This window comes from Lutra lutra, chromosome 6, assembly GCF_902655055.1.
Source record: "Lutra lutra chromosome 6, mLutLut1.2, whole genome shotgun sequence".
Classification (NCBI taxonomy): Eukaryota; Metazoa; Chordata; class Mammalia; order Carnivora; family Mustelidae; genus Lutra; species Lutra lutra.
This window is the reverse complement of record NC_062283.1, coordinates 81,351,397-81,378,765: the sequence shown is the minus strand read 5'-3', so window position 1 is coordinate 81,378,765 and position 27,369 is coordinate 81,351,397. Positions and strand designations below refer to the sequence as shown.

Sequence of the window (27,369 nt, the reverse complement as noted above, 5' to 3'; positions counted from 1 at the left end):
CTACCAGTATGCAGCTCTCTTGAGATAATGAAATGATCATGCCTACACCATTTATTGTGTTTTTAAAAAATTTTAAAAAATACACAAATTCACAATGTGGGCCAAATTAAGTCATGTTTTCTAGAGAATTAATCAAAGAGAGAAAAATTAACTATATAATGGATGCTACTAACCAGAGTGCTAAATTATGACATAATAGGACAAATATTTTAATTTTTATAGTCTGCACCATCTTAACAACCAGCACCAATTTATTTCTTTGATTCATCAATGTAACATGTGCTTTAAGCTCAGAAGAGATTTTTTTCAGAAGACATTTCTCTTACTACACATACATATTCTCTTACCCAAACCAGGCTCATCTACCCAAACTACCCTCATCCACACCCACTCACAGGCCTTATACAATTCTACTATAGTCACACGTGTTAAAACAGATTCTGCAGATCAAACAGGCCAGGTGAATCATTCTTCCATATCTTGCTCTTATTTAGCTTCAGGATATAAAAAGATCTTAAAAAGAGATTTGAAGATAAGTCAGTTATGTCCTTGATTAATTATCTCATTTCAAAACTAGAAGTAGAAACTGAGTCCTGGGAAAGGTCAATATAATAGAAGTATGGCATATTTTTCTGAAACAGGAGAAATTTTAAAATATGAGAAAAGGAGAGAAGTCTAAACATATTCTATGCAAGAATTCTAACAGTTAATCTAATAAAGGGTAAAGAGTAAACATTACTAGAAATGGAAATCACTAATGTTTCAGAAGAAAATCTACATAGTATTTATAAAATAAAAATATTTCTTATAAATATCTTAAAAATATAAAAGAAATATTTATAAAGTAATTATAAGCACTTAAGAAAAATGTCTACATATAAAAAATCCCCATAACTTAGCACTTCTTTTGTACAAGAAAAAAAATCCATTGTTTAATCCTACAGAAGAATATTAAAATTTTCTGGATATAGCAACTGAATTGAATATCATGTATAGCAATGGGATGTACATTTCTCTGTGGAACAAGAAGAACGCAAATGAATATTATAAGGCTGGAATAACTCTGTCACTGAACGACTAGCACCTTTGCTACCACCTGGGACTCTGGGAGGCTTAAATTTCACTGATGTGAAGGACAAAAAAAATAAGGTTTCTTATAAAGCTATTTAAACGTATATAAAGCATTAATCACCAACAGAATAAGAACTTAGAGCCACTATTGTTGATGGGAAGAATGACAACTCCCTTTAAAATAAATGATCAGAAAGTAATCCCATTATTTTATCTCTCTCAGTCTTTAATGTGTTATTGTATTTTTTTGGTGATGCACGTGAAACGTGGTGTTTGTATTTCAAGTTTACTTCTAGATAATTAAGAAAATCAATGATTTAAAATTCAAGGACTGTTTATATTAGTGTTTATATTTGGAGCATCTATATATTATCTAGTTAAATACATCAATGTCAATAATATAACTTGAAAATAATAATAAAACTAATTTGATTGTATTAGAAGTACACTCCAATTATCATTAAAATATATAATATTGAAAGAATGTATATGCATATATGCATATAACCATATGCATATGCATAAATGAATATGACAATGTACAATGTGTATCATGTATTACATTTAATCTTTCTCTCCCCTCAACCTTGAAATTTACTTTTACTTTAATGTGATATATTTTTATTAAAGATGATAGAAATACATTGAAAAAATGGTTTAAAACCCATATTAGCATACATACCCAGTTTTCACGTTTTCTGGCACATTTTAAAAGCCAGCCTTAATACATGGAGACTAAACAATATGCTACTAAATAATGAACTGATCAATGAAGAAATCAAAGAGGAAAAAAAAATACATGGAGACACATAAAAATGAAAATAGATGGTACAAAATCCTTGGACTACAGTGAAAGCAGTTCTCAGAGGGAAGTTTATTGCAATACAGGCTTACCTCCAGAAACAAGAAAAATCTCAAATAAACAACAGTTCTTTACACTGAAAAGAACTAAAAGAAGTAGAATAGAGGGAAGATGGTGGAAACGTAGGGGACCTGCATTTATCTGGTCCCTTGAATTCAGGTAGGTATCTATCAAATCATTCTGAACTCCTGTAAATTCAACCTGAGAGCTAAGAAAAGAACTGCTGCAATTCTACAAATAGAAAAGCGACCACTTTTTGCAAGCAGTGTGAAACCCTTCAGGGAACAAAAGCCACATAGAGCAACCCAAAGCAGCTTACACTGAGCTTGGCCCCCTGGTAAGGGGGAGAGAGGTGCAAATCTGCCCAGGCAAAGACACCTGAGAATCAGTGCACCAGGCCTCTCCCCAGAAGACCAGCATGAACATCAGGCAAATATCAAGTTTATGAATCACATGGAACTGAAAAACTTCTGTGCTAGGGAAAAGTAGTATACAGAATTTGAGATTTTTTTCTCATGAGTATTTATTCTCTCAGTTTAAATTTTTTTCTTCTTTTCTTGTTTTTCCTTTCCAACTAGTTTCTTTTTTTCTTTTCAACTAGTTCTTTCCTTCTTTCAACTAGTTTCAACTAGCTTCTTATCAACTTTTTGTTTTTTAAGTATTTTTTTAATCTTAATTTGATACTTATTTATTTATTTATTTAAATTTTATTTATTTATTTGACAGAGATCACAAGCAGGCAGAGAGGCAGGTAGAGAGAGAGAGAGGAGGAAGCAGGACCCTGCTGAGCAGAGAGCCCAATGCGGGGCTCAATCCCAGGACCCTGAGATCATGACCTGAGCCGAAGGCAGAGTCTTAACTCACTGAGCCACCCAGGCACCCCCATTTTGATATTTACATTTTATAGATATATTTTTCATTTTTGGCTTCCTTTTACTATACTCATTTTTGTATATATATAAGTTCTTCTTTCTTTACAGTTTTGGAGTTCAGTGTCTTCTAACAACAACCCAAAATACACCCAGGACCAAGTGTATCACCCTGTTTTTTCCACTTTTGAGATTATATTCTTTCCTCCCCCACCTTCTCCTTTTTCTTTTCTTTTCTTTCTTTTTTTTCCCCTTTTTTTTCTTTTTTGGTTTCTGACCTCTTCAGATTTGTCTAGTGTGTTCATATAGTTTTATTTTGTTCTCTCATTCATCTAGTCTCTGGACAAAATGACTAGAAGGAGAAATCCACAACAAAAGAAAGAACCAGAGGTAATACTGTCTGCCATCAATCTAATCAATATGGATATAAATAAAATGTCAGATCTAGAATTCAGAATAAATGATTATAAAGATACTAGCTGGGCTTAAAAAAAGCACAAAAACACTAGAGAATCTCTTAGTGCAGAAATAAGATCTAATCAGGCCAAAATTTAAAATGCTTTTATGGAAACACAGTCCAAAAATGGATGCTCTACAGCTAGGGTAAATGAGGCAGAAGAGAGAATCAGTGACATAGAAGACAAAATGATGGAAAGGAAGGAAGCTGAGGAAAAGAGAGGAAAACAATTAATGGACCATGAGGAAAGGCTTTGAGAAATCAGTGATACCATAAAGCGAAACAATATTAGAATTATTGGGGTCCCAGAGGAAGAAGAAAGGGAGAGAGGGACAGAATATATATTTGACCAAATCATAACTGAGAATGTCCCTAATCTGGGGAAGGAACAGGTATTCAAGTCCAGAAGGCACAGAGAACCCCCCCCTCAAAATCAATAAAATAGGTCAACACCCTGATATTTAATAGAGAAATTTGCAAATTTCAGAGATAAAGAGAAAATCCTGAAAGCAACTTGAGACAAGAGGTCCTTAAAGTATAAGGGTAGGAACATTAGACTGGTAGCAGACGTATACACAGAGACCTAGCAGGCCAGAAAGGGCTGGCCTGATATATTCAGGGTATTAAATGAGAAAAACATGTAGCCCAGAATACTTTATCCAGAAAGGCTCTCATTCAGAATGGAAGGAGAGATAAAGAGTTTCCAGGACAAACAGAAACTGAAAGAATTTGTGATCACAAAACCAACCCTATAAAAATATTAGAGGAGATCCTGTAAGCAAAGAGAGAGCTCTAAAGTAATACAGACCAGAAAGAAACAGAGACAATATACAGAAACAAGGACTTTACAGGCACTAAATTCCTACCTTTCAATAGTTACTCTGACAGTAAATGGGCTAAATGCTCTAGTCAAAAGACACAAGGTATCAGATTGGATAAAAAAGCAAGACCATCCATAAGCTGTCTACAAGAGACTTATTTTTGACCCAGAGACACCTCCAGATTGAAAATGAGTGTGCAGAGAACTATTTATCATGCTAATGAACATCAAAACAAAGCTGGGGTAGCAACTTTTTTTCAGTCAAATTAGATTTTAAACCAAAGATATAGTAAGGAATGAAGAGGGACACTATATCATACTTAAAAGGTCTACACAACAAGATTTAACAATTATAAAAATTTATGCTCCTAACTTGGGAACCACTAATTATATAAGCCAATTAATAACAAATTTGAAGAAAAACATTGATGATAACAAAATAGTAGGGGACTTTAACAACCCATTCACTACAATAGACAGATCATCTAAGCAGATGATCAACAAGGAAACAAGGGATTTGAATAACACACTTAACCAGATAGACTTCACAGATATATACAGAGCATTCCATCCTAAAGCAACAGAATGCACATTCTTCTTGAGTGCACGTGGAACATTCTCCAAAATATTGGATCATAAATCAGGTCTCAACTGGTACCTAAAGATTGGGATTATTCCCTGAATATTTTCAGACAACAGTGCTTTGAAACTTGAACTAAATCACAAAAGGAAATATGGAAAGAACTCAAATACATGGAGGCTAAAGAGAATCCTACTAAAGAATGAATGGGTCAACCAGGAAATTAAAGAAGAATTTAAAAAACCCATGGAAACAAATGATAATGAAAACACAACTGTTCAAAATCTGTGGGACACAGCAAAGGCAGTCCCAAGAGGAAAATATATACTGATACAAGCCTTTCTCAAGAAACAAGAAAGGTCTCAAATATACAACCTAACCCTACACCTAAAGGAGCTGGAGAAAGAATAGCAAAGAAAGCCTAAACCCAGCAGGAGAAGAGAAATCATAAAGATCAGGGCAGAAATCAATGAACTAGAAACCAAAAGAACATTAGAACAGATCAATGAAACTAGGAGTTGGTTCTTTGAAAGAATTAATAAGATTGATAAACCACTGGCCAGACTTATCAAAAAGAAAAGAGAAAGGACCCAAACAAAATCATGAATGGAAGAGAAGAGATCACAACCAACATGGAAGAAATACAATGTAAATATATGTAAAAATGTAAATATATGTAAGAACATATTATGAGCAAGTACATGCCAACAAATTAGGCAATCTGGAAGAAATGGACACATTCCTAGAGACGTATAAACTATCAAACCTGAACCAGAAAGAGAAAACCTGAACAGATCCATAACCACCAAGGAAACTGAAGCTGTAATAAAAAAAAAAAAATCTCCCAACAAACAAGAGCCCAGGGCCAGAAGGCTTCCCGGGGGAATTCTACCAAATGTTTAAAGAAGAATTAATACCTATTCTTCTGAAACTCTCCAAGAAATCAAAATGGAAGGAAAACGTCCAAGCTCTTTTTATGAGGCCAGCATTACCTTGATCTCAAGACCGACAAAAACCCTCCTAAAAAGGAGAATTACAGATCAATATTCCTGATGAACATGGATGCAAAAATTCTCACCAAAATACTAGCTAACAGGACAGTATCCAAGAATACATTGAAAGGATTATTCACCATGACCAAGTGAGATTTATTCCTGGGATGCAAGTTTGGTTCAACATTCACAAATCAATGAATGTGATACACTAGATTAATAAAAGAAAGGAGAAGAACCATATGATCCTCTTAATAGATGCAGAAAAAGCATTTGACAAAGTATAGTATCCTTTCTTGATTAAAACTCTTCACAGTGTAGGGATAGAGGGTACATATCTCAGTATCATCAAGGCTATGAAAAACCCACAGTGAATATCATTCTCAATGGGGAAAAACAGAGCTTTTCCCCTAAGGTCAGGAACATGGCAGGGATGTCCACTATCAACACTGCTGTTCAACATAGTACTAAAAGTTCTAGCATCAGCAATCAGGCAACAAAAGGAAATGAAAAGCATCTGCATCAGCAAAGAAATCAAACTCTTACTCCTTATAGATGACATGATACTCTACATGGCAGACCCAAAAACTCTACCCCCCAAATGCTAGAACTCATACAGGAATTCAGTAAAGTGTCAGGGTATAAAATCAGTGCACAGAAATCAGTTGCATTTCTATATACCAACAGGGAGACAGAAGAAATAAAAATTAAGGAGTTGATCCCATTTACAATTGCCCAAAAAACCCATAAGATAGCTAGAAATAAATCTAAACAAAGAGGCAAGAGATCTGTAAGCAGAAAACTATAGAGTACTCATGAAGGAAACTAAGGAAGACACAAAGAAATGGAAAAACATTCCATGCTCATGGATTGGAAGTCCAAATACTTTCAAGATGTCTATGCTACTTAGAGCAATCTACAAATCTAGAGGAAAACACAGGCAGCAACCTCTTTGTCCTCTGCCACAGCAACTTTTTTGCTAGACATGTCTTCAAAGACAAGGTAAACAAAAGCAAAAATGAATATTGGGACTTCATCAAGATAAAAAGCTGCACAGGGACACACAGGTGGTTCAGCTGGTTAAGCGTCTGCCTTTGGCTCCGGTCATGATCCCAGGGACCTGGGATTATGCCCCACATCACACATTCCACTCAGTGGGGAACGTACTTCTTCTCCCTCTCTTGCTCTCCCCCTGTTTGTGCTTGGTCTCTCTGTCAAAATAAATAAATAAACTCTTCAAAAAAAAAAAAAAGAAAGAAAAAAGAAAACTTCTGCATAGCAAAAGAAATTCAACAAAACTGAAAGGCAACCTACAGAATGGGAGAAAATATTTCACAAATGACATATCAAATAAAGGGCTAGTATCCAAGATCTACGAAGAACTTATCAAACTCAACACCCAAAAAACAAATAATCCAGTCAAGAAATGGCTAAAAGACATGAACATACATTTCTCCAAAGAAGACATCCAGATGGCCAACACATGAAAAAATGCCTCACATTGCTTGTAATGAGATGTGAGATACAATGAGATATCACCTCACACCAGTTAGAATGGCTAAAATGAACAAGTGAGGAAATAACAAATTTTGGAAAGGTTGCAGAGAAAGGGGAACCCTCTTACACTGTTGGTGGGAATACAAGATGGTACAACCACTTCGAAAAACAGTATGGATTTCCTCAAGAAATTAAAAGTAGAGCTACCCTACGATCCAGCAATTGCACCACTAGGTATTTACTCCAAAGATACAAATGTAGTGATCTGAAGGGACACCTACACCCCAATGTTCACAGCAGCAATGTCCACAATAGAAAAGTTTGGAAACAGTTGAGATGTCCACCAACAGATAAATGGATAAAGAAGTGTTTTATATATATACATCAGAAAGGACAAATGCTTACAATTTGCATCCATGTGGATGGAAGTGGAGGGTATTACACTGAGTGAAATAAGTCAATCAGAGAAAGACAATCATCATATGGTTCTACTCATATGTGGAATATAAGAAACAGCACAGAAGATCATAAGAGAAAGGAGGGAAAAATGAAAGGGAAGTCCTCAGAAAAGGAGAAAAACCTGAGAGACTTTTAACTATAGAAAATAAACTGAGTGTTGCTGGAGGGGGAGGTGGGTTGGGGGATGGGGTAATTGAGTGATGGGCATGAAGGAGGGCACATGATGTGATGAGCACAGGGTGTTATATGCAACTGATGAATTATTGAACTTTATATCTGACTAATGATGTACTATATGTTGGCTAATTGAATTTAAGTAAAGAGAAAAAAAATGTAGCTAGAGTAATAAAACAAACAAATGTTACAAAAGATTAAAAAAAAACTATAAAAAGAAGAAAGAACAAAGCCCAAAGGTAGTAGAAGAAAGAAAATAATAATTATTAGAACAGAAAAAAGACAAAGAAAAACCAACAGAAATAATCAATGAAATCAAGAACTAGTTCTTTGAAAAGATGAACAAAATTGATAAACTTTTAGCCAGAATGATCAAGGAAAAAAAAAAGAACCCAAATAAACAAAAGCAGAAATGAATGAGGAGAAATAACAACAGACTCTGGAGAAATACAAGGAATTATAAGAGAATATTATGAAAAAGTGTATGTCAACAAATTGGATAACCTAGAAGAAACTGATAAATTCCTAGAAACATATAACCTTCCCAAACTAAATCAGGAAGAAATAGAAAATCTGATTAACTGATTACCAGTAATGAAATTGAATCTGTAAATCAAAAAACCTCCCAAAAAACAAACGTCTAAGGCCAGATGGCTTCACAGATGAATTCTTCCAAACACTTAAAGAAGAGTTAATGCTTACTCACCTCAAAGTATTAAAAAAAAAATAGAAGTGAAAAGAAAACTTCCAGATTTATTCTATGAGGCCAAGATTACCCTGATACCAAAACCAAAGATACTACAAAGAAAAGGATAAAAGGCCAATATCTCTGATGAACATAGATGTAAAAATTCTCAATAAAATATTAGCAAACCAAGTTCAATAATAAATTAAAAATATCATTCACCAGAAGCAAGCAGTTTATTCCAAGTATACAAGTGTGGTTTAAAATTCCAAAATGAATCAGTATACTACATCACATTATAAGATAAAGGGAAAAAACCAGGATCATTCTGATAGATGCAGGAAAAGTGTTTGACAAATACAATATTCGTTCATAATAAAAAATCTCAATAAAGTTTATTTAGAGAGAATATGCCTCAACATAATAAAAGTCATACATGAAGAACCCACAGGTTCTCATTCTCAATGGTGAAAAACTGAGAACTTTTTCCCTAATATCAGGAACAGACAAGGATGTCCATGCTCACCACTTTCATTCAGCATAGTACGGGAAGTCCTAGCCATGGCAATCAGACAAGAAGAAAACAAAAGGTAGTCATTGGTAAGAAGGGACTAAAACTGTCAACTATTTGCAGATGGCATGATGCTATATACATAAAAAACCCTAAAGACTCCACCAAAAAACTTCTACAAGTGATAAATAAACTCAGTAAAATTGCAGGGTACAAAATTAATATATAGAAATACGTTGCATTTCTATGCACTAATAATGAAGTGGAAGAAAGAGAAATAAGAAGACCACCTCATTCACAACTGCACAAATAATAATAAAATACTTGGAATTAAACTTAAGGAGGTAAAAGGCCTGTACTCTTAAAATCTATAAAACATTGATGAGAGAAAATTTTTTTTTTAAATTTTATTTTTTATAAACATATATTTTTATCCCCAGGGGTACAGGTCTGCGAATCGCCAGGTGATGAGAGAAATTTAAGGTGACACAAAGAAACATCCCATGCCTATGGATGGGAAGAATTAATACTGTTAAAATGTCTGTACAACCCAAAACAATCTACGGATTGGATGCAATTCCTATCAAAATACCAATAGCATTTTTCACAGAAATAGAACAAATGATACTAAAATTTTCATAGAACCACAAAAGACTATCCTATTAAAATACCAATAGCATTGGGGCGCCTGGGTGGCTCAGTGGGTTAAAGCCTCTGCCTTCGGCCCAGGTCATGATCCCAGGGTCCTGGGATCGAGCCCCACATCAGGCTCTCTGCTCAGCAGGGAGCCTGCTTCCTCCTCTCTCTCTCTCTGCCTGCCTCTCTGCCTGCTTGTGATCTCTATCTATCAAATAAATAAATAAAATCTTTAAAAAAAAATACCAATAGCATTTTTCACAGAAATAGAACAAATGATACTAAAATTTTCATAGAACCACAAAAGACTCCAAATAGCCCAAGCAATCTTGAGAAGGAAGAACAAAGAGGTATCACAATCCCAGATTTCTAGATATATCACAAAGCTGTATAACCAAAACAGTATTGTCTAGCACAAAAATAGACACATTGATCAATGCAACAGAATAAAGAATCCCAAAGAAAACCCCAGGCTTATATGGTGAATTAATCAACAACAAAGGAGGCAAGACTATACAGTGGGGAAAAGACAGTATCTTCAACAAATGATGTTGGTAAAAATGGACAGCTACATGGAAGAGAATAAAACTGGACCACCTTCTTAGACCATAAAAAAAATAACCGAAAAATGGATTAAAGACCTATATGTGAGACCTCAAATCATAAAAATCCTTGAGGAAAACACAGGCAGTACTTCTTTGACATTGGCCTTAGGAATATTTTATTATCTATGTCTTCTCAGGCAAGGGAAACAAAAGCAAAAATAAACTGTTGGGATTACACCAGAATAAAAAGCTTTTGCAAGGCAAAGGAAACCACCAACAAAACTAAGACAGCCTACTGAACGGGATAAGATATTTGAAAGTGATATACCTGATAAGGAGTTAACATCCAAAATATACAAAAAACTTCTACAATTCAACATCAAAAAACCCAAATAATTTAATTAAAAATGGACAGAGGACCTGGATAGACATTTTCCCAATGAAGACCTGCAGATGGCCAAAAGACACATGAGAAGATGCGCAACATCACTGGTCATTAGGGAAATGAAAATCAAAACCATGATGCAATATCTATCACCTTTCACCTGTAAGAATGGCTAGAATCGAAAAAACAAGAAATAAGTGTTGGCAAGGATGTGGAGAAAAAGTAATTGTTCATTGTTGGTGAGAATGTAAATTGGTGTAACTGCTGTGGAAACAGTATGGAGTTTCCTCAAAAAATTAGAAGTAGAGATACCATACAATCCAGCAATTCCACTACTAGGTATTTAACCAAAGAAAATATAAATACTAATTCAAAAAGGTATATGCACCACTATGTTTATTGCATTATTTACAATGGCCAAGTTATGGAAGCAACTCAAATGTCCATTGTTAGATGAATGTGTAAAGAAGGTGTATATATATATACAGTGGAATACTACTCAGCCATAAAGAAGAATGAAATCTTGCCATGTACAACAACATGGATGGACCTGGAAAGTATTGCGTGATATATGTCAGACAAATAATCATATGACTTCACTTGTAAGTGGAACCTAAAAAACAAAACAAAAAAATGAAAAACTAGACACTTAAATACAGAGAATAAGCTAATAATTGCCAGAAAGGAGGTGGTGGGGGTTGTGTGAAATGTGAAATAGGTTAAGAGGTACAAATTTCTAGTTATAAAATAAATAATTCATGGGTATGAAAAGTATAGCATCGGGAATATAGTCATTTGGTGACAGATGGTGACTACTCTTATGGTGACCATTGAGAAATGTGCAGAATTGTTGAATCACTATGTTGTACACCTGAAACTAACATAACTTTGTATGTTAATTATACTTCAAATCCATCCATACACACATCCATGCTGGCCAGCCTTAGCTTTTGAGGTAACTCTTATAAAATTGGAACACAAACAAAAATTCTAATTAAAATGCTATTAAGATTAACACACACATAAGATGTGAAAACTAGAAATATTGGCATGCATAAATACACTAAAATAGGTAAATATTAAAATCAAAGCTAATCAAATATTTTATATTTCTATTTTTTTAAAAAGAATTAAGACCACTAATGTAAATTCCCTCAAGACAAAAAAGAATGTAACAGTCCCTCCTAAATTTATAAATAACCCAATTTTAGATTAGAATTTATATAATCTAATTATATTTAACTACTGATAGTCAATGTACTTTCTATATGGCCTATGGGATTACTAAAGCCAGCAGCAGCAGTTTCAAAAAAAAAAAAAGCAAACTGTTTTCTGTTTATTGCACCTGTGAGTAAAAATACTTGAGTTCACTGTCACTGCTTTCAGGATCTGCAGTTCAAGAGAAAGTTATGAAGCAGTATGCCTGTGGATTTCCCTACAAGCTAGGAAAGAAAAGTCAGTTGTAATTCAAGGCCTAAAGTGCCTGTCCAGCGGATTACAAATTCAGGAGGATTCTGAAAAATTGAATGGACCCAGGTCTTTAATCTGTCACAGAGCCTATGCCAACCCTGCGTAAAACTGCAAACTCTGAGCTGGAGAAAATAAAATAAAATATGCCTCTAGAAGCTTGGTCGTAGGTCTTCTGTGCATGGACTAAAGCATGCTGAGGATTTTTTCAGCTGTTCTGGACTCCACAGGACAGAGACAAAAACAACAGGCAAACAGCATAAGGTAGATAGATGGTGTCAGGAAGAATGACGAGTAGCATTAGCTATTGCAGAAAAAGAAAAAATAAAAAAGAGTCAGTAGTTCTCATTGGAAACAAGACTGAAGTTGGAAAAGGGCCCCCAGAACGAATGGCGTAGTTAGTGTACGTACACACACACTCCATGCCCTCGCGTGCATGCCAATGCTTGCAGCCGTCACACTTCGGCCCTGTGGCTCCGGGGCGGCATGTGCAGAGCCCTGTGATGGGGTCACAGGGGACAGGCAGCGAGCCGTGGGGGTCACACTCACATTCTTGGCAGGAACCTCCAGGGCTGCTGGGGCTACCAGTATAGCCAGGGGCACATCTGGATTTAAACAGTGAAAAAGCAGGAGATTAATAATATGTCACGTCTCTCAATTGTTGTGTTTGTGTTGTGTTGGATGGAACCAAAGTGATACCAAGAGTCAATAGATCAGGAGCCAGTACACTTTTCCTGTAAAGAATTAGCCAGTACCGATTTTACACTTTTCCAGATCAAGATGCAAAATCAAAACCATTCGGTGAGGAATAAATACATTTCTAAGCATTTTTTTGGCTGATGGAATTCAAGACATAACAACAACAACAACAACAATATTTGAGTACAAATTACTTTGTAATTGTAATGTATTAACGTAAAATCAATCTACTAACAAGAAGGAAGTTCTTACTAAGGTGTCAAATTTAGTGCTTCCTATCGTCACACTGATTGTAAACGTTTGCCTGTAACAACCATTGTTAGCTTATAGTGCCATACAGAATCAGGCAATGGGCCAAATTCTGTGGGTCACTTTGCCTACCACTACTCTGGATCATAAACGTTGTTTTGAAGTCTTCTTTTTTAAAAAAATTATAAATAAATAAAATTATATATTGACACCTGGGCTTTCCTACACTCATGCATTTTATTTTTTTTTTTAATTTTTATTTATTTTTATTTATTTGTCAGAGAGAGAGGGAGAGAGAGCGAGTACAGGCAGACAGAATGGCAGGCAGAGGCAGAGGGAGAAGCAGGCTCCCCGCCAAGCAAGGAGCCCGATGTGGGACTCAATCCCAGGACGCTGGGATCATGACCTGAGCCGAAGGCAGCTGCTTAACCAACTGAGCCACCCAGGCGTCCCCACTCATGCATTTTAAAGATCAAAATGACCAAATAGGGCGCCTGGGTGGCTCAGTGGGTTAAGCCGCTGCCTTCGGCTCAGGTCATGATCTCAGGGTCCTGGGATCGAGTCCCGCATCGGGCTCTCTGCTCAGCAGGGAGCCTGCTTCCCTTCCCCTCTCTCTGCCTGCCTCTCTGTCTACTTGTGATCTCTCTCTCTGTCAAATAAATAAATAAAATCTTTAAAAAAAAAATGACCAAATAATTCAACCCACTAATTTTGAACAAAAAGAAACTAAGTGGCAATAAACTATCAGATTTTCTATTTAACTTTACTGGTCTTTCTGTCATATCATCCTCAAGGTGGAGATTCCATCTTGAAGTGGGTTAATGTTATGAAAATAAATTATGTAACATTAATTTGAGATATTAGAAAGAAAATCCAACTGGATGAACCCAATATGAAATCAATTCATTGACTCTTCCACTCATTCACACACCCATTCACCTAAGTATATACCACTGTGGGTTATGTTACTGGAAACCTGGTAATAACAAGATCCTAGCAGGACCATATGCTCTGGGTTGCCCAGAATGGTCCCACATTACCTGTTGTCCTAATTTAATTATTAAAACACTTCCTATCTCTCCTTAGAGTATCCTGGTTTGGACAATAAGTTATATATATGGTCAGCTAACTATAATTAACACCCACAGTATTTGTTCCAGAGACAAGCATGGGAGGAAGTTGAGAGACAGTAGGAGGCTAAAGCCAAAAATTACAAACATTAGGCAGATAATCCCAAACTATCTTCAGTGGAAATTTGCACAGATAATTGTGAAAATTAATATATCTTGTGCTGGTTAGAAAAGGCAATGCAAAAAAAAAAAAAAAAAAAAAAGCTATCCTTAACTAAGCTTTTACACATTTGTGGTTTTAATTGTTATTTTATTTTCAGTGTAAGATTATAAATGCTCGACCATTTAAATAAGTCTACTTAAATTATTTCTTAACATTTGCAGGTGAAAGAATTCTATTCTAAGCAGACTGAGATTGATTAAATGCTCAAAGAGTTAATTACAAAAGAAACAAAGATAAAACATGGGGAGGGGTTTCCTACATTACAGAGACCCTCAAAACATGTAAGCAATTTTAGACCTGAGCTGATGAGCTTAGGCAGGTCATAAGGTGATTCAAAGGATTTAAGAAGCTCTCAGAAGTGGAACAAATTCATTTGGAAAGTTACAATAAAAATTTAACCAAGACCTTTGGTTTAATTAGCTGAATAAAAGCAATTTTTCAGGGAAATATAATTTGATCATTTATATGTTGGAGGTGATGAAAGTAAAGCTGTAACAACATTTGAGAACTGTGAAAATAATTCAAAGCATTCATATTTGATAATATATGCCCTGTTCATCTATAAGCTATATGAACTGTCAACTCCTATTGATTAAACATTAATGGATATGAAAAAATACATTTTCTATAATCACTTTGGCTTAAGACAGTAATTGTCATTTCACTGCACCCTTCTAGTCTTTTCTATATACCTGTATTCATAGATAGTGGGAACGTAGATATTTACATGCTTACATAGATAAATGTAGTATACTACTGAACATTTTTTTCATAAATTACTTCAGATAACAGCCTTGGTGTCCAGGGATGCTTTTAGTCATCATCCTTCTGGTATTTACAAGGGCATGAAATGAATATTAGCCTAAGCATGAATACCAAAGCACATTTTTATATATATACATACATGTGTATATATATATGGTGGAAATAAACGACTATCTTCGGAGAAAGTTTCTACAGATATAAAAATAAAAAATAAGTGTGGAAAGCATATGAACTATTAGAGAAAATGAAAATAAATTATGAAAATAATGACTACATTTCTACTGTGATCCTTTATTAAACGATCTCTAGGATTCATGACCGCATACCGTTCACAGTACTGGCCTTCGTATCCCCGTGGGCAAGCGGAGCAACGGTAATCATCGAGGCCTTGCATGACACAAGAAGGGCTAAAACTGAGTTGGAAAGAAAAAAAAAAAACATTGTAAAAAATCTTTTAATTTTTTTTTTAAAAGATTTTATTTATTTATTTGACAGAGAGAGATCACAAGCAGGCAGAGAGGCAGGCAGAGAGAGAGGAGGAAGCAGGCTCCCCGCTGAGCAGAGAGCCCGATGCGGGACTCGATCCCAGGACCCTGAGATCATGACCTGAGCCGAAGGCAGCGGCTTAACCCACTGAGCCACCCAGGCGCCCGTAAAAAATCTTTTAACCTATTTATTTTATATATTTAATTTTGTCCATTATCCAGATGATTGGAACTTATTTGAGGGTAGTTATAAATGGCATATTTATAATTATGTATACATTCTAGTCAAGGGTAGGGTATCACAACAAAATATTACCAATAATAGTTGACAAATAAATATGGTCATTTTTTAATGAATTTGCAATGCCTCACACTACGTAAACATTTTGAAATTTTAATTATATGACAACCATAAAAATATTAAACATCCAGCAAGTGTCCTGTTTCTCATGAATTGAAAGAAAAATAGGAGTAGCATTCACACACATTTGTCTGATAGCAGAATAAGTATTTCTGACTATTTTTCAATTAAAAAAACTGGTCCTAGGAGCTAGATAATTTTTTTCTGAAAACTCAGCCCAAATTGCCACTAGCCCTTCAACACATGAATTGTGAATAAATATTTCACATAAAGTAAGAGTGCTTTTTCTAATTTACATATGGATTTAAAACTAAATTTATTTTAAACACAAAGGAATGTGATTTCATGTGAGGAATGATGGGAAAGCTCTCTACAAGAAAATGAATAAAAATTTCTGACAATTTTATGATCTTTTCTACTAAGTAGGTCTTAAATAACTTGCCCTGTTCTTACTCTGGCACGGGTAGACCACAGCCAGCCAGGCTTTGCCAGGTTTTCTGATCATCTTTCTCTACAAACGAAACAATTAGCAAGACTTGAAAACTAACCTGTACTAACATGTAATTTTAGGTTGTTGCAAACTTCTTTCAAATATAAGTACAGGATTCCCACTAGATAAAACTGCATGATCCATCAGAAACTTGGAAGGAAAAAAAAGAATATATCTGTTGCAAGATGGTAACACTGCGAACACTCTTTTTCTTTGTGTTGGTCTGCTAAAGAAGTTGATGTTGACAAAGATATGTTGTGTATAGACCAGGACCACAACTTCTATCAGTCAGGGGCCACGATGACCTTATTTTAATTGTCTTCTAGTGCACGGAATCAATAGTACATGAATGAGTAATAAACTCTAACCTTTGTGAAATATGTGAACAAATTGATCTACTACTCACAAATTCATTATCCAACAAATTTATTTTTTGCCTTCACAAAATAGATCCACAAATACATAATTGACACATTCTGGCAAGCTTTTAGCTCTCTCAGTTAAAGCTTGATGCTGAGAGAATCTGTACACACACATACATACGTGTGCATACACACACTCATATATCACATTTTGAACTCACATATATATATGTATGTACATATATATATATAGGCACTTGGAAACAAGTTTTAGACATTTCAAGTGAAACTCTAGAGAGCCAACCTAATTAAATTATAATCCTTTATAGTAATATATCTGTCTCAATTACTATGCAAGAATGTTATAATTCTCCTTGAAGAGTAGATATAAACTTTTCTGAATTACGACATTTTGGTATATTGAATCCTTTCCTAAATCACATGTAAGGACTTATGAAGGAGGGTGTAGGGATCACAAGTTACTTTAAGTTAGAGTTGATTCTTTGGCTCACAACTCCCTCATCTACTCTCCATTCCCATATTATCTGCAGGGCCACTCAGAAATCCTGTGCTTTTCTGTTGGCAGCCATCTTAGACATTTCCTTATGTCTGCTAACTCCAAATTTGCCTCAAGAGAGTTTCTAAGATTTGGAGTCTGCTAGTCTGTGTTGTTCCTGTGGATACTATACAGATGAAATGGCTTCCTGGATCCCACCCTCTTCTTGTTTTTATCCCAGTTCACTGGTTGTTCTTTTTCAGTCTTTGCTGAATATACATCATGCCCTTGACCTCTTTATGTGCCCTACACTTCAGTCTTCAGATTTCTCCTAACCTGTCCTGCCCTCTCTCCCTCAATGATCTCATTCAGGCTTAAAACTTTTGCATCTACCCTAACAGATCTAAAACTTAGTTTCCCCCCTCTAAAACAATCCCACTGACCTTTCCATAATTTTCCCTGTCTCAGCCATGATCATTCTGTACTTCCATTTCTTTGGCCATAAGACACAGCTGTCTCCTTCCTCTCACATTCCACATCCACTCTACCTGAAACTGCTGCTCCTGTTGCCATCGCTAACATCATTGCATATCCCTGTTCCAAGCCACCCCTTGCTATTGGAAGACTGTTAGCAGTTAGGACATTTCATTAGCCACTGGAGATTCCTTGAAACATATCTTGGACATGCTTCTCCCAACACCATTCCTTCTGCACCAGCTGCCCTGGATCCACGTTGTCTGCCAAGCATGGGCCAGTCTCCAGGACAGTGTACTCACGCACTTTTCTCTCTGGTGGACTACTCTTTGTACAGGCAGTCATGTGGCTCTCCCCATTACTCCCTTCATCTCTGCATAAACCTTTGTTTATGAAGCTCTTCACGAGGCCCCTGGCTAACAGGGCACCCCAGCCACTCTCAGTTCACTGAGGCTGCTTTATTTTCCATGGAGGCACTTGCACTGCTTGATATCACGTTATGTACCTACTGTGTTTTGCTCAACTTTATCGGAGTGTAACTGGCAAATAAAATTATAACTAAAGTGTGCATGGGATGATTTGATATACATAGATGTACAAATTAATTAATGCATCTATCACTCCTGCATACCTACCTTTTTTGGGGGGTGAGAACACAGGTTCTATTTGCTTAGCAAGTTTCAAAATAATGTAAGTTTCAATATAATAAATATTATCAACTACCATATTATATATTAGATCTTTAGAACTCATTCATCTTGGGGTGCTTGGGTGGCTCAGTGGGTTAAGCCTCTGCCTTCGGCTCAGGTCATGGTCTCAGGGTCCTGGGATCGAGCCCCACATCTGGCTCTCTGCTCAGCAGGGAGCCTGCTTCCCCCCCTCTTGCTGCCTGCCTCTCTGCCTACTTGTGATCTCTCTGTCAAATAAATAAATAAATTCTCAAAAAAAAAAAATCCTCATTCATCTTGTAACTGAAGATTTGTATCCTTTTACCAGCCTTTCCCAATTTCCCCTCTCCCCACACCCTGGTAACCACCATCCACAGTCAGTTTCTATGAGACCATATTTAAAAAAAAATTCCCAATGTAAATGAAACCACACAGTTTCTTGTCTTTCTCTGTCTGGCAAAAGATGGCTGGCGTGTTTGGGAAAGAACAGGGTACTCCGACGTGACATCACTGTAGAAGGGAAGAGAGGACACCGAAGGGGAAAGGTGGTCAGGCTGTAGAGGGCTTACAGTTTCTTCTACTCTGTTGAAAAGTATCTAACTTTTCCTTGAGTAAGTGGCAGAAAACCCTGAGCCACACTGCACTGTCATGGTAGTTGACAGTTTGTCATGGTAAGAAATATTGAAAAACGAATGTGTGGAAGGGAGTTAGTAATCACTAGCCATGACTTACTCCTTACTTTTCATTGGCTGCACAGATCCAAGCCACTGAAGAGGGGTATCTCAGCTTCCTCCAATAGTCAGAATTTATTTTTGTATCTTGGGAAGAAGGGCCTCTCTTCTTTGCCCTGGCTTGTTTCTTTGCTTTTTATTTTAACTCTTCCCTTCTTAGCACGCACAGGTCTTTGCTTTGTTAATTAATGTGCCAAGCTTTAGGAGGTCATATGAGTGGTCATGAAATCACTCTAGTGGGTTTGGAATAAAATTTCTTCTAATAATGTGGGAGAATGAAATTGAATAAAAGTTATAGAATATATACATATTTATAAACATATTTTATATTATATACACAGAAGTTTTGCATGTACCAACTTAGGATATTAAAAAATGATTTCTTACAATGGTTGCAGTTAAGAAAGTTTGAAAACCATTGAACTAGCCACTTGGATTTGGTATTTTGATTCTTAGAGGGTCCTTTCCATAAAAATGTACTTAAATTATACAGATCACAGAAAACAAAAATGAAAACACACCTTTCTATTAATCCTGCTAACCAATCAAGGTAGCACTCTTTCTTTTTCCTTCTTGAAAACTCTGAAAGCTATAAACTGCCATCCTTGTAACATAATGTCTGTTTTCCTGGATTGACTGTCAAAACTCTTCCATGACCCTCACAGGTCATGGCTCCCCGGTGTACTCAGACTTCTCTGAGAGCAGCTGCTTTTCTCCCTGGGGGTATCCTTAGCCACGTGGTCTCCATTCCCTTGCCTCCCTGACAGTTCCCATCGTGGCTCATCTTTCTTTTCTGGTTTCTCTAGTGTAGGGAATTCTGTCTTTCCTTCTTTCCACACGCTCCCCTTGGGAGACATAACCCCGGGAAATCTTATTCAATTTTAATTCATTTATTAACATATCTCTTCCTTCATCTGCCCTTCCAATTCTATTTCCATTTTCTGCAGCTATTTGCATATTTCCATTTGGACAGATCTTTCATATCAATTTTAACCTATTTGGAACATAAATTGTCTATCCTCTGGAGCAGCTCTTTCCTGGTTTCCCTATTTCGGTTAATCGCACTACCATTTTCGAGTCAACCTGGCTAACAACCTTTGGCTTCAACTCCTGCCTGGCCTGAACTCCTCATGTCTAATTAGTTAGCACTCCTGGAGAGCTGCATTCAACAGTGCTCTCACACCTGTCCCCTCTTCTCCCTTCTTGTTACTACCGCCTACCTTTATGTTCTCATTATCTTTTGCCTAAGTTTGTGCAATAGCTTATATTAATCGCACTCTTTGCTTTTTTTCTTTGCCTGTTTTAATTCATTTTACACAGCTCTCCCCTAATAGTCTTCCTAAAGTGTGGCTCTGGCCACATTAACCTTTTTGTTTGTTTGTTCTAACTAAAAACTTGCAGTGTTTCCTCATTACAGAGAAAATTAAATAGCAATTTCTTAGATGGGTATTCAAGGATTTCTATAACATGGCCTCCATTCTCCTGTTCATTTGATCCGCTCATTTTCATCTATTTGAACTCCATATTCCAAACTCTTACTTATTAGTTCTTAAACGTGAAGAACTGTGTTTTCTATTTTCTAAGCTTTTGTTCATGTAATTTCCTGCTATCTCCACTAGTAAAAACCTTTTAATCTACTGTTTACGATCTATTATAAATGCTACTACTTTTTTCAATATGTTCCTAAAGATTCCAACATTAGGTGTGGTATTTGTATCTTTGAAGTCCCTTTACATTTAGGTTGACTTCTCTTAAGACACATTTTATTGTGAGCCTTTTCAACAGATGTTATGCTTCATTGTTATCAAAGAAATTATCAGTTAATTACTGAATCTTTCTAATCCAATGACTCATTTTAATAACAATATAATAAATAACATTCTCTTGTTTAAATCTAGTCATCAGAGGGAGTTTAGGGAAAGGAAAATAGAAATAATGTTATTTTTCATACACCTACCACTTGGTGCTTGCATGAACAAAAAGAACATGTATTTTATCCCCATCTATATCCCACTTGCCTAAAAATTCACATTTGACAAAAATACCTTTGATTCTCATAAGCAGAAAAAAAAAGAGGAGCTTTCAGAAAAAAGGGAGACAATTTACATGAAAATGTTTTCAGAATGTATATAAAGCCAATGATGAAGGAAAAAAAAAAAACTGAGTCAGCAGGGGGGAATCATCTATCTCAATTGCTTTGTGGCTCTCATATACTCAAGAAAAGGAGTCCAGGATTCTAATTCTGAACAAACTGCCCTACATTCTTTTCAAAAGTAAATTCTTAGAGGAAAAAACTGCCCTACCAGGTAGAGATTGAAGTCTATAAATCACTTATACTTTCAAGTATAGACAGACTTCGCAACAAGGCTTTTCTTCAATAGATAAACCAGTGCAGAATGTGCAGACAGCACTGAAATAAGATATTCTGGTTTTTGTTTCCCCTTATGGCTATGTTTCCATGGTACCAAGCTCAGACCATCTTAACAGAATGGGACTGTGATTCTGGGAAATATGGATTTATTTTGGAATGTAAAAATAAGTCACCCTCCTGTAGCTACTTTTTTCAATTATTTTCTTAATAATTCTTTACAAATTGTGAATTAAACACACAAAGCAAGTGGAAGGAGTCACAGAAGTCACATAGTATGCACCTGAACAATCCTTCATAGTTGAGTTTGTGTCAGAACCATATGCAAATACAAGATACTTATAAAAGTGTGTAAAATTAAACATGTGTACATATGTATCACTTATTGCATAAACATAAATTATGTCAATATTAGTATTTACATTTTAATTAATATTATTTACTTGGGACAGTAGATATTTCCATTATTTTCTAATGGAAAAATAAACCACAGAGCATTATGTGCTCACTTTTGTCATGTTTTTAAATTGTTTAAAAAAAATGTCTATCTTAAACAGAGATTTCGTCTATATGGAAAAAATTAGTTAAATCCTAGAAGCCCGTGTGCTACACAGATGGTACTACTGATTGGGAAATTTGGTAATATTTCTTAATCTTACTTGTTGCTGGAAGAAATTAGAGGGCAAGCACATTGCTGACAGTCATTTGGCAATCCCCTGACAATTCCATAATATCCAAGAGCACATCGTTCACAGAAGTCACCAGCAGTGTGATGTTGACAATTCTGTAAAGGAAAAGAGAGAAGTTTGTTTTTATTTACTGAGAGTTACAATGTAATTTGCCATACAGCTCTTCAGCTATAAGTATGTGTTCTCCTGTGAACACATACATATCATTGAAGGAGTTCTTGATATATATATATACTTTAGAGAGAGAGGGAGAAGGTGTGTGGGGCACAGGCCCTGATTCAGGCCTTGATCTCACAACCCTGAGATCATGACCCTGGGATCATAACCTGAGCTGAAATCAAGAGTCAGACACTTAATCAACTGAGCCACTCAGGAGCCTCTTGGTATACATATTTTTTTTAAATTTTTTATAAACATATATTTTTATCCCCAGGGGTACAGGTCTGTGAATCACCAGGTTTACACACTTCACAGCACTCACCTTAGCACATACCCTCCCCAATGTCCATAACCCCATCCCCCTCTCCCAACCCCCCTCCCTCCAGCAACCCTCAGTTTGTTTTGTGAGATTAAGAGTCACTTATGGTTTGTCTCCCTCCCACTCCCATCTTGTTTCATTTATTCTTCTCCTACTCCCTTAACCACCCATGTTGCATCTCCTCTCCCTCATATCAGGGAGATCATATGATAGTTGTCTTTCTCCAATTGACTTATTTCACTAAGCATGATACCCTCTAGTTCTATCCATGTCGTCGCAAATGGCAAGATTTCATTTCTTTTGATGGCTGCATAGTATTCCATTGTTTATATATTGGTATACATATTTTTTAAAAAGTTCTTTCATAAGAGAAACCAATACCAGGCTGTTGCAGCTATACTGACAATAAGAATTTCCTTTCTTTTTTTTCCTGTATCAATCTCTGTGTAAATTTTTTCTCTTACTGTAATCTGGGGAACATACTTCACACATTCTTTTAAAGATTTTACTTATTTATTTGAGACAGAATAAGAAAGAGAAACAGGACCGAGGAGAGGGTGAGAGGGAGAAGCAGACTCCCTGCTGAGCAGGGAGCCTGATGTGGAACTTGATCCTGGGACTCCAGGATTATGACCTTAGCCAAAGGCAGTCGCTTAACCAATGGAGGTACCCAGGTGTCCCTACTTCACACATTTCTATAATTTATTATGTCATCTGGCCATTTATATTTCTTCTAGAATGGTGCTAGATAAGTACTAAAAGTCCTGGGACCTTGGTGAATGCCTGTCAATGGACTTTCTGAAACCAAACCAAGCACATATGTTTTAAGAGGCAACAAGAGGCAAAACAAAACAAAACAGAACAAAGGTCACCCAAGTTACTATACTAATGTTACCACTACTGATGTTATCCATCTAATCCTTGCCAGATGTTGATAACTCTTTATAAATGGAGTGGACCCAATCTGAAACCAGGCATCCCAGGTCAAAATTTTCTTTTTCATGTTCGCATAGTAAGGCACTTGGGCTATGTGCTTTAAGACAGTTCCATAAGGAAATGAGAATAGTTTCAGAATACTGTGTAGTTTTGTAATTAAAGTTCTCATAAAGCAAAATTATACTTAACACATTGCAATAATTCATGCAATGAGGACTTAGGGAGAGCTATATGTCAGGCACTGAGAGGAATCAACAAGAGAAAAAGGTAAAATGACATCCAACTCTATACTAATTTACTTCTACTTTGGAAAAATTATTTTAAAAAATGCCAAATAAGAAACAAGGCAGCAGGAATGCAATACGGACTGTTATGTAGAGGAAATGTGATACTTGACTTGGGGAGTTGAGAAAATGGAGGAAAAAGGAGGAATATGGATTGCAATTTTGCTTGATTTTTATAACACAGGGTTTAGAGTGGTTTATAAGGATGACTTCTTATAAAGAATCTCAGAAGAAAAGTTGAGAAGCAAAAAAGTCAGTAATAAAATAGCTATCAATGTTATGGAACTGATCTGAGCAACTCAGCTGGAGCTACAGAGACACCTGTGGGCTCCATGTTGAACTTTGCCCACATCCCCTATGCTGGGCTTTTGGCTTCATTCAAAAGAGAAGCACATATTTACTTTTCATGTGTGTTCTAATGGCCAGACAAAGTTTGGTATTGTATGTGTGGCCATCATAACACACAGTAACTGAAGTCAGTTCCTCCACACTGGAATTATAAATTTTTTTAGGACTTCTCTTGACTCTTTTTTTCAGAGTTTCTGCTCTTGCATAGGGTGAAATCATGACATTACCATGACGAATTTTAGGCCATTGTTTTGGTTTTTTACATTTTGGGGGCTATATTTGAAAATGCATTACAACACTTACAGATGTCTTTTATTATAATGTAAAATGAATCCAGTTTCTTATATAATAGGATATTTACCTCCAATACGCTCAATCTCCACCTCTCAGCTGATGACAGTTCCCTATTTTCAGAGAAGAGGAAGCACTCATTAGAGTGTTCCCTCAGATTCCTGTGAAAGACTTGCCATCTGTTTTGCAGTACTTTCCATCCTTTTAACATTTATTTCTGTCCATAGGAAGTGGTGTTTGTCCTTTGCCTGAAGCTACTCTCTTCCTAAACTGGATTCCTTGCCTTTCTGCCTCCCCCTTTTCACCAGCATCTGCATTTTTCCCTTCTTTGCTCATTTTTCCTATTTGCATTTGAGGTTGGCCCAGACTTCTCTAGCTCAAAAATATCTCTGGGGCCTCAGATCTCTGGAAATTTCCATCCTATCTTTGATAAGCATTTTAAAAGCATTGTTTACATTCCCGATTTCTATTTCCTTATCTCCCTTCAGCACTCCCCACTTTAAAAAAGTCTTCTCATGTTACTCTGACTCCAGCTCACTGATAAGGTCTTTGTTGATAAATCCAAATTTACTGATAATAGTAAGTCCTTATGATACATGAATTTTCTGCAGCAGCTAATATTTCTGGCTACTCTTTGAATTTTCTCTTCCTATGGTTTCTTTAATGGTATGGTCTGCTGATTTTTCTTCTAACTCTTCGGCTACAGTTTCTTACGCTCCTTCATGGACTCTTTCTTCCCTTTCTGTGTAGTAAGATTGGGTTCTTGATTCTACTTTGGCTCTCACTTCTTTTTTTTCTTTTCTCCCCTTTTCCCTACACAATCTACATTGGTGATCTCACCCATTACTATGACTTTGGTTATCACCTATTTGGCAAAATCTCTAAATTTTATATATTCAGGCCAGATGTCTCTAATGTGTTCTAGACTTACATTTCCAAATGCTTCCTGGATAGATCTTACTGCATAACAAAAGCACTTTGAATTTGAAATATCAAAGATTAAGCTCATCTCTCTTTAAACCTGCTAATACTTCTGAATTGTCCGTTTCATCTGGGGTCACTAACACCCGCTCAATTGCCCAGGCCAGCTATCGAGAGGCCTCTCTCATCTCAGAGAGCCTATTTGATCAGTGTGTTCCATGATTCTATTACTCTCTGTTTTTTTACTTCCTTGTCCCTACTATTTTTTATCGGGCTAGTCTCATTTTTACCTGGCTTAGTGGAACAGAATTTAGCTAAAGATCCTGCTTCTAATTTTATTTTTTTTAATGCAATGATTTCCCCACACTGCAATCAGAATGATCATCTTATAGAACTTATCAAACCATGCCTTTCTCTTGCTGGAAAGTCTGCATTAGTTCTCCATTGCCCTCAGGATGAATTATACACTTTCCAGCATGGCAAGAAATACCTTTATCATCTGTTTGCTTACCCCTCCAGCCTTAGCTTTAGCCATTGCCACCTTCGTATGCTGTGTGAAAGCCACAGAGGACCATCTGAAATTCTCATATTATGTCATGCTCTCTCTTTCCTCTGGGACTTCTTATATGCAAATCCCTCCACTTACCTGGTTAGCAGCTACTCATGTCAGCTCTCATTTTAAATGTTGTTTTCTCTGATAAACTTTCCCTGATGTCCCAAGTCTGGGCTCAATGCTCCTTCTAGCTCAACACAGTGACTGAATCATGGTAGTCATTTGATGACTATTCTGCATAGCTGAATGTACAATATAGGAAGTATAGATTAAACTAGTCAGTCTCCTTAAGACGAAAAAGGCCAAGTCTCAGTCTAATAACTTTATAGAAATATGATTAATAGAACAAGATAATTTGTCGTATTCTCAATTAGGATTTGTTGTATAAGTACCATGATCTTCTTTTATTCGGCCATCCAAAAGAACCAGTATTTTAGCAATAAAATAGCCATTCCATATTTAAGAACAGCATGGCAAGAGATAATGGTTCTGAGATAAATTACCCATAAATTCCAGTCTAAATCATTCAGCAAGGTGTCAAATTGTGAGTTAGCTGGAGAGTGTTTTAAGAACATATGTTATAGTTAAGTGAACAACCATGTCCCCAAAGAATAGGTAGGATCTTGTACAATTATCAGCATTTTGCATTTAAAGATTTTATTTATTTGTCAGAGAGAGAGAGAGAGTATGCACAAACAGGCAGAGGCAGAGAGAGAAGCAGGCTCCCTACTAAGTTAGGAGCCCAATGTGGGACTCGATCCCAGGACGCTGGGATCATGACCTGAGCAGAAGGCAGCAGCTTAACTGGCTCAGCCACCCAGATGTCCCAGCATTTTGCATTTAAAAATAAACACACTGCATAATGAATTATTTTACATAACCTAACATAACATTAATAATTGACTCAAAACACTTAATGATAATGTTGATCATTACCAGAAATACAGAGATACAAAAATAGGGTTTGCTGCTCCTACACCTGCAACTCTATATAATTTCTTCACAGAACGAGTAAATATTTTAGCCTTCTCTGGACAGTCAATCTTTTATAGAGTTGCTGACATACTAAACTTGGTTAACAAAATCAAATGTTCTGTTTTAGGTCCACAAACACAACACATAAATCATGATGCTATTTTTGAAACTTTTTGACAGAGACCTTCATATGACTTTCCTGTCTACTTTGAAACACAATATTCATCTTGTATAGAAATTAATCTCTAGGGGGGAGGGGGTTGGGAGAGGGGAGTGGGGTTATGGACATTGGGGAGGGTATGTGCTATGGTGAGTGCTGTGAAGTGTGTAAACCTGGCGATTCACAGACCTGTATCCCTGGGGATAAAAATATATGTTTATAAAAAATAAAAATAAAAAAAAATTTAAAAAAAGAAATTAATCTCAAGGAAAATATCCTGTAT

At 36.1% G+C, this 27,369-nt stretch overlaps 1 protein-coding gene across 1 annotated transcript in view; it reads right to left on the bottom strand.

Annotated features, from left to right (window-relative positions):
• Positions 1-27,369, bottom strand: part of LAMA2 (laminin subunit alpha 2) — a 672,905-nt gene that overhangs the window by 176,792 nt on the left and 468,744 nt on the right. Inside the window, 3 exon segments of the mRNA XM_047732179.1 lie at positions 12,422-12,615; positions 15,343-15,429; positions 22,111-22,235. Coding sequence (XP_047588135.1) covers positions 12,422-12,615; positions 15,343-15,429; positions 22,111-22,235 — 406 coding nt within the window.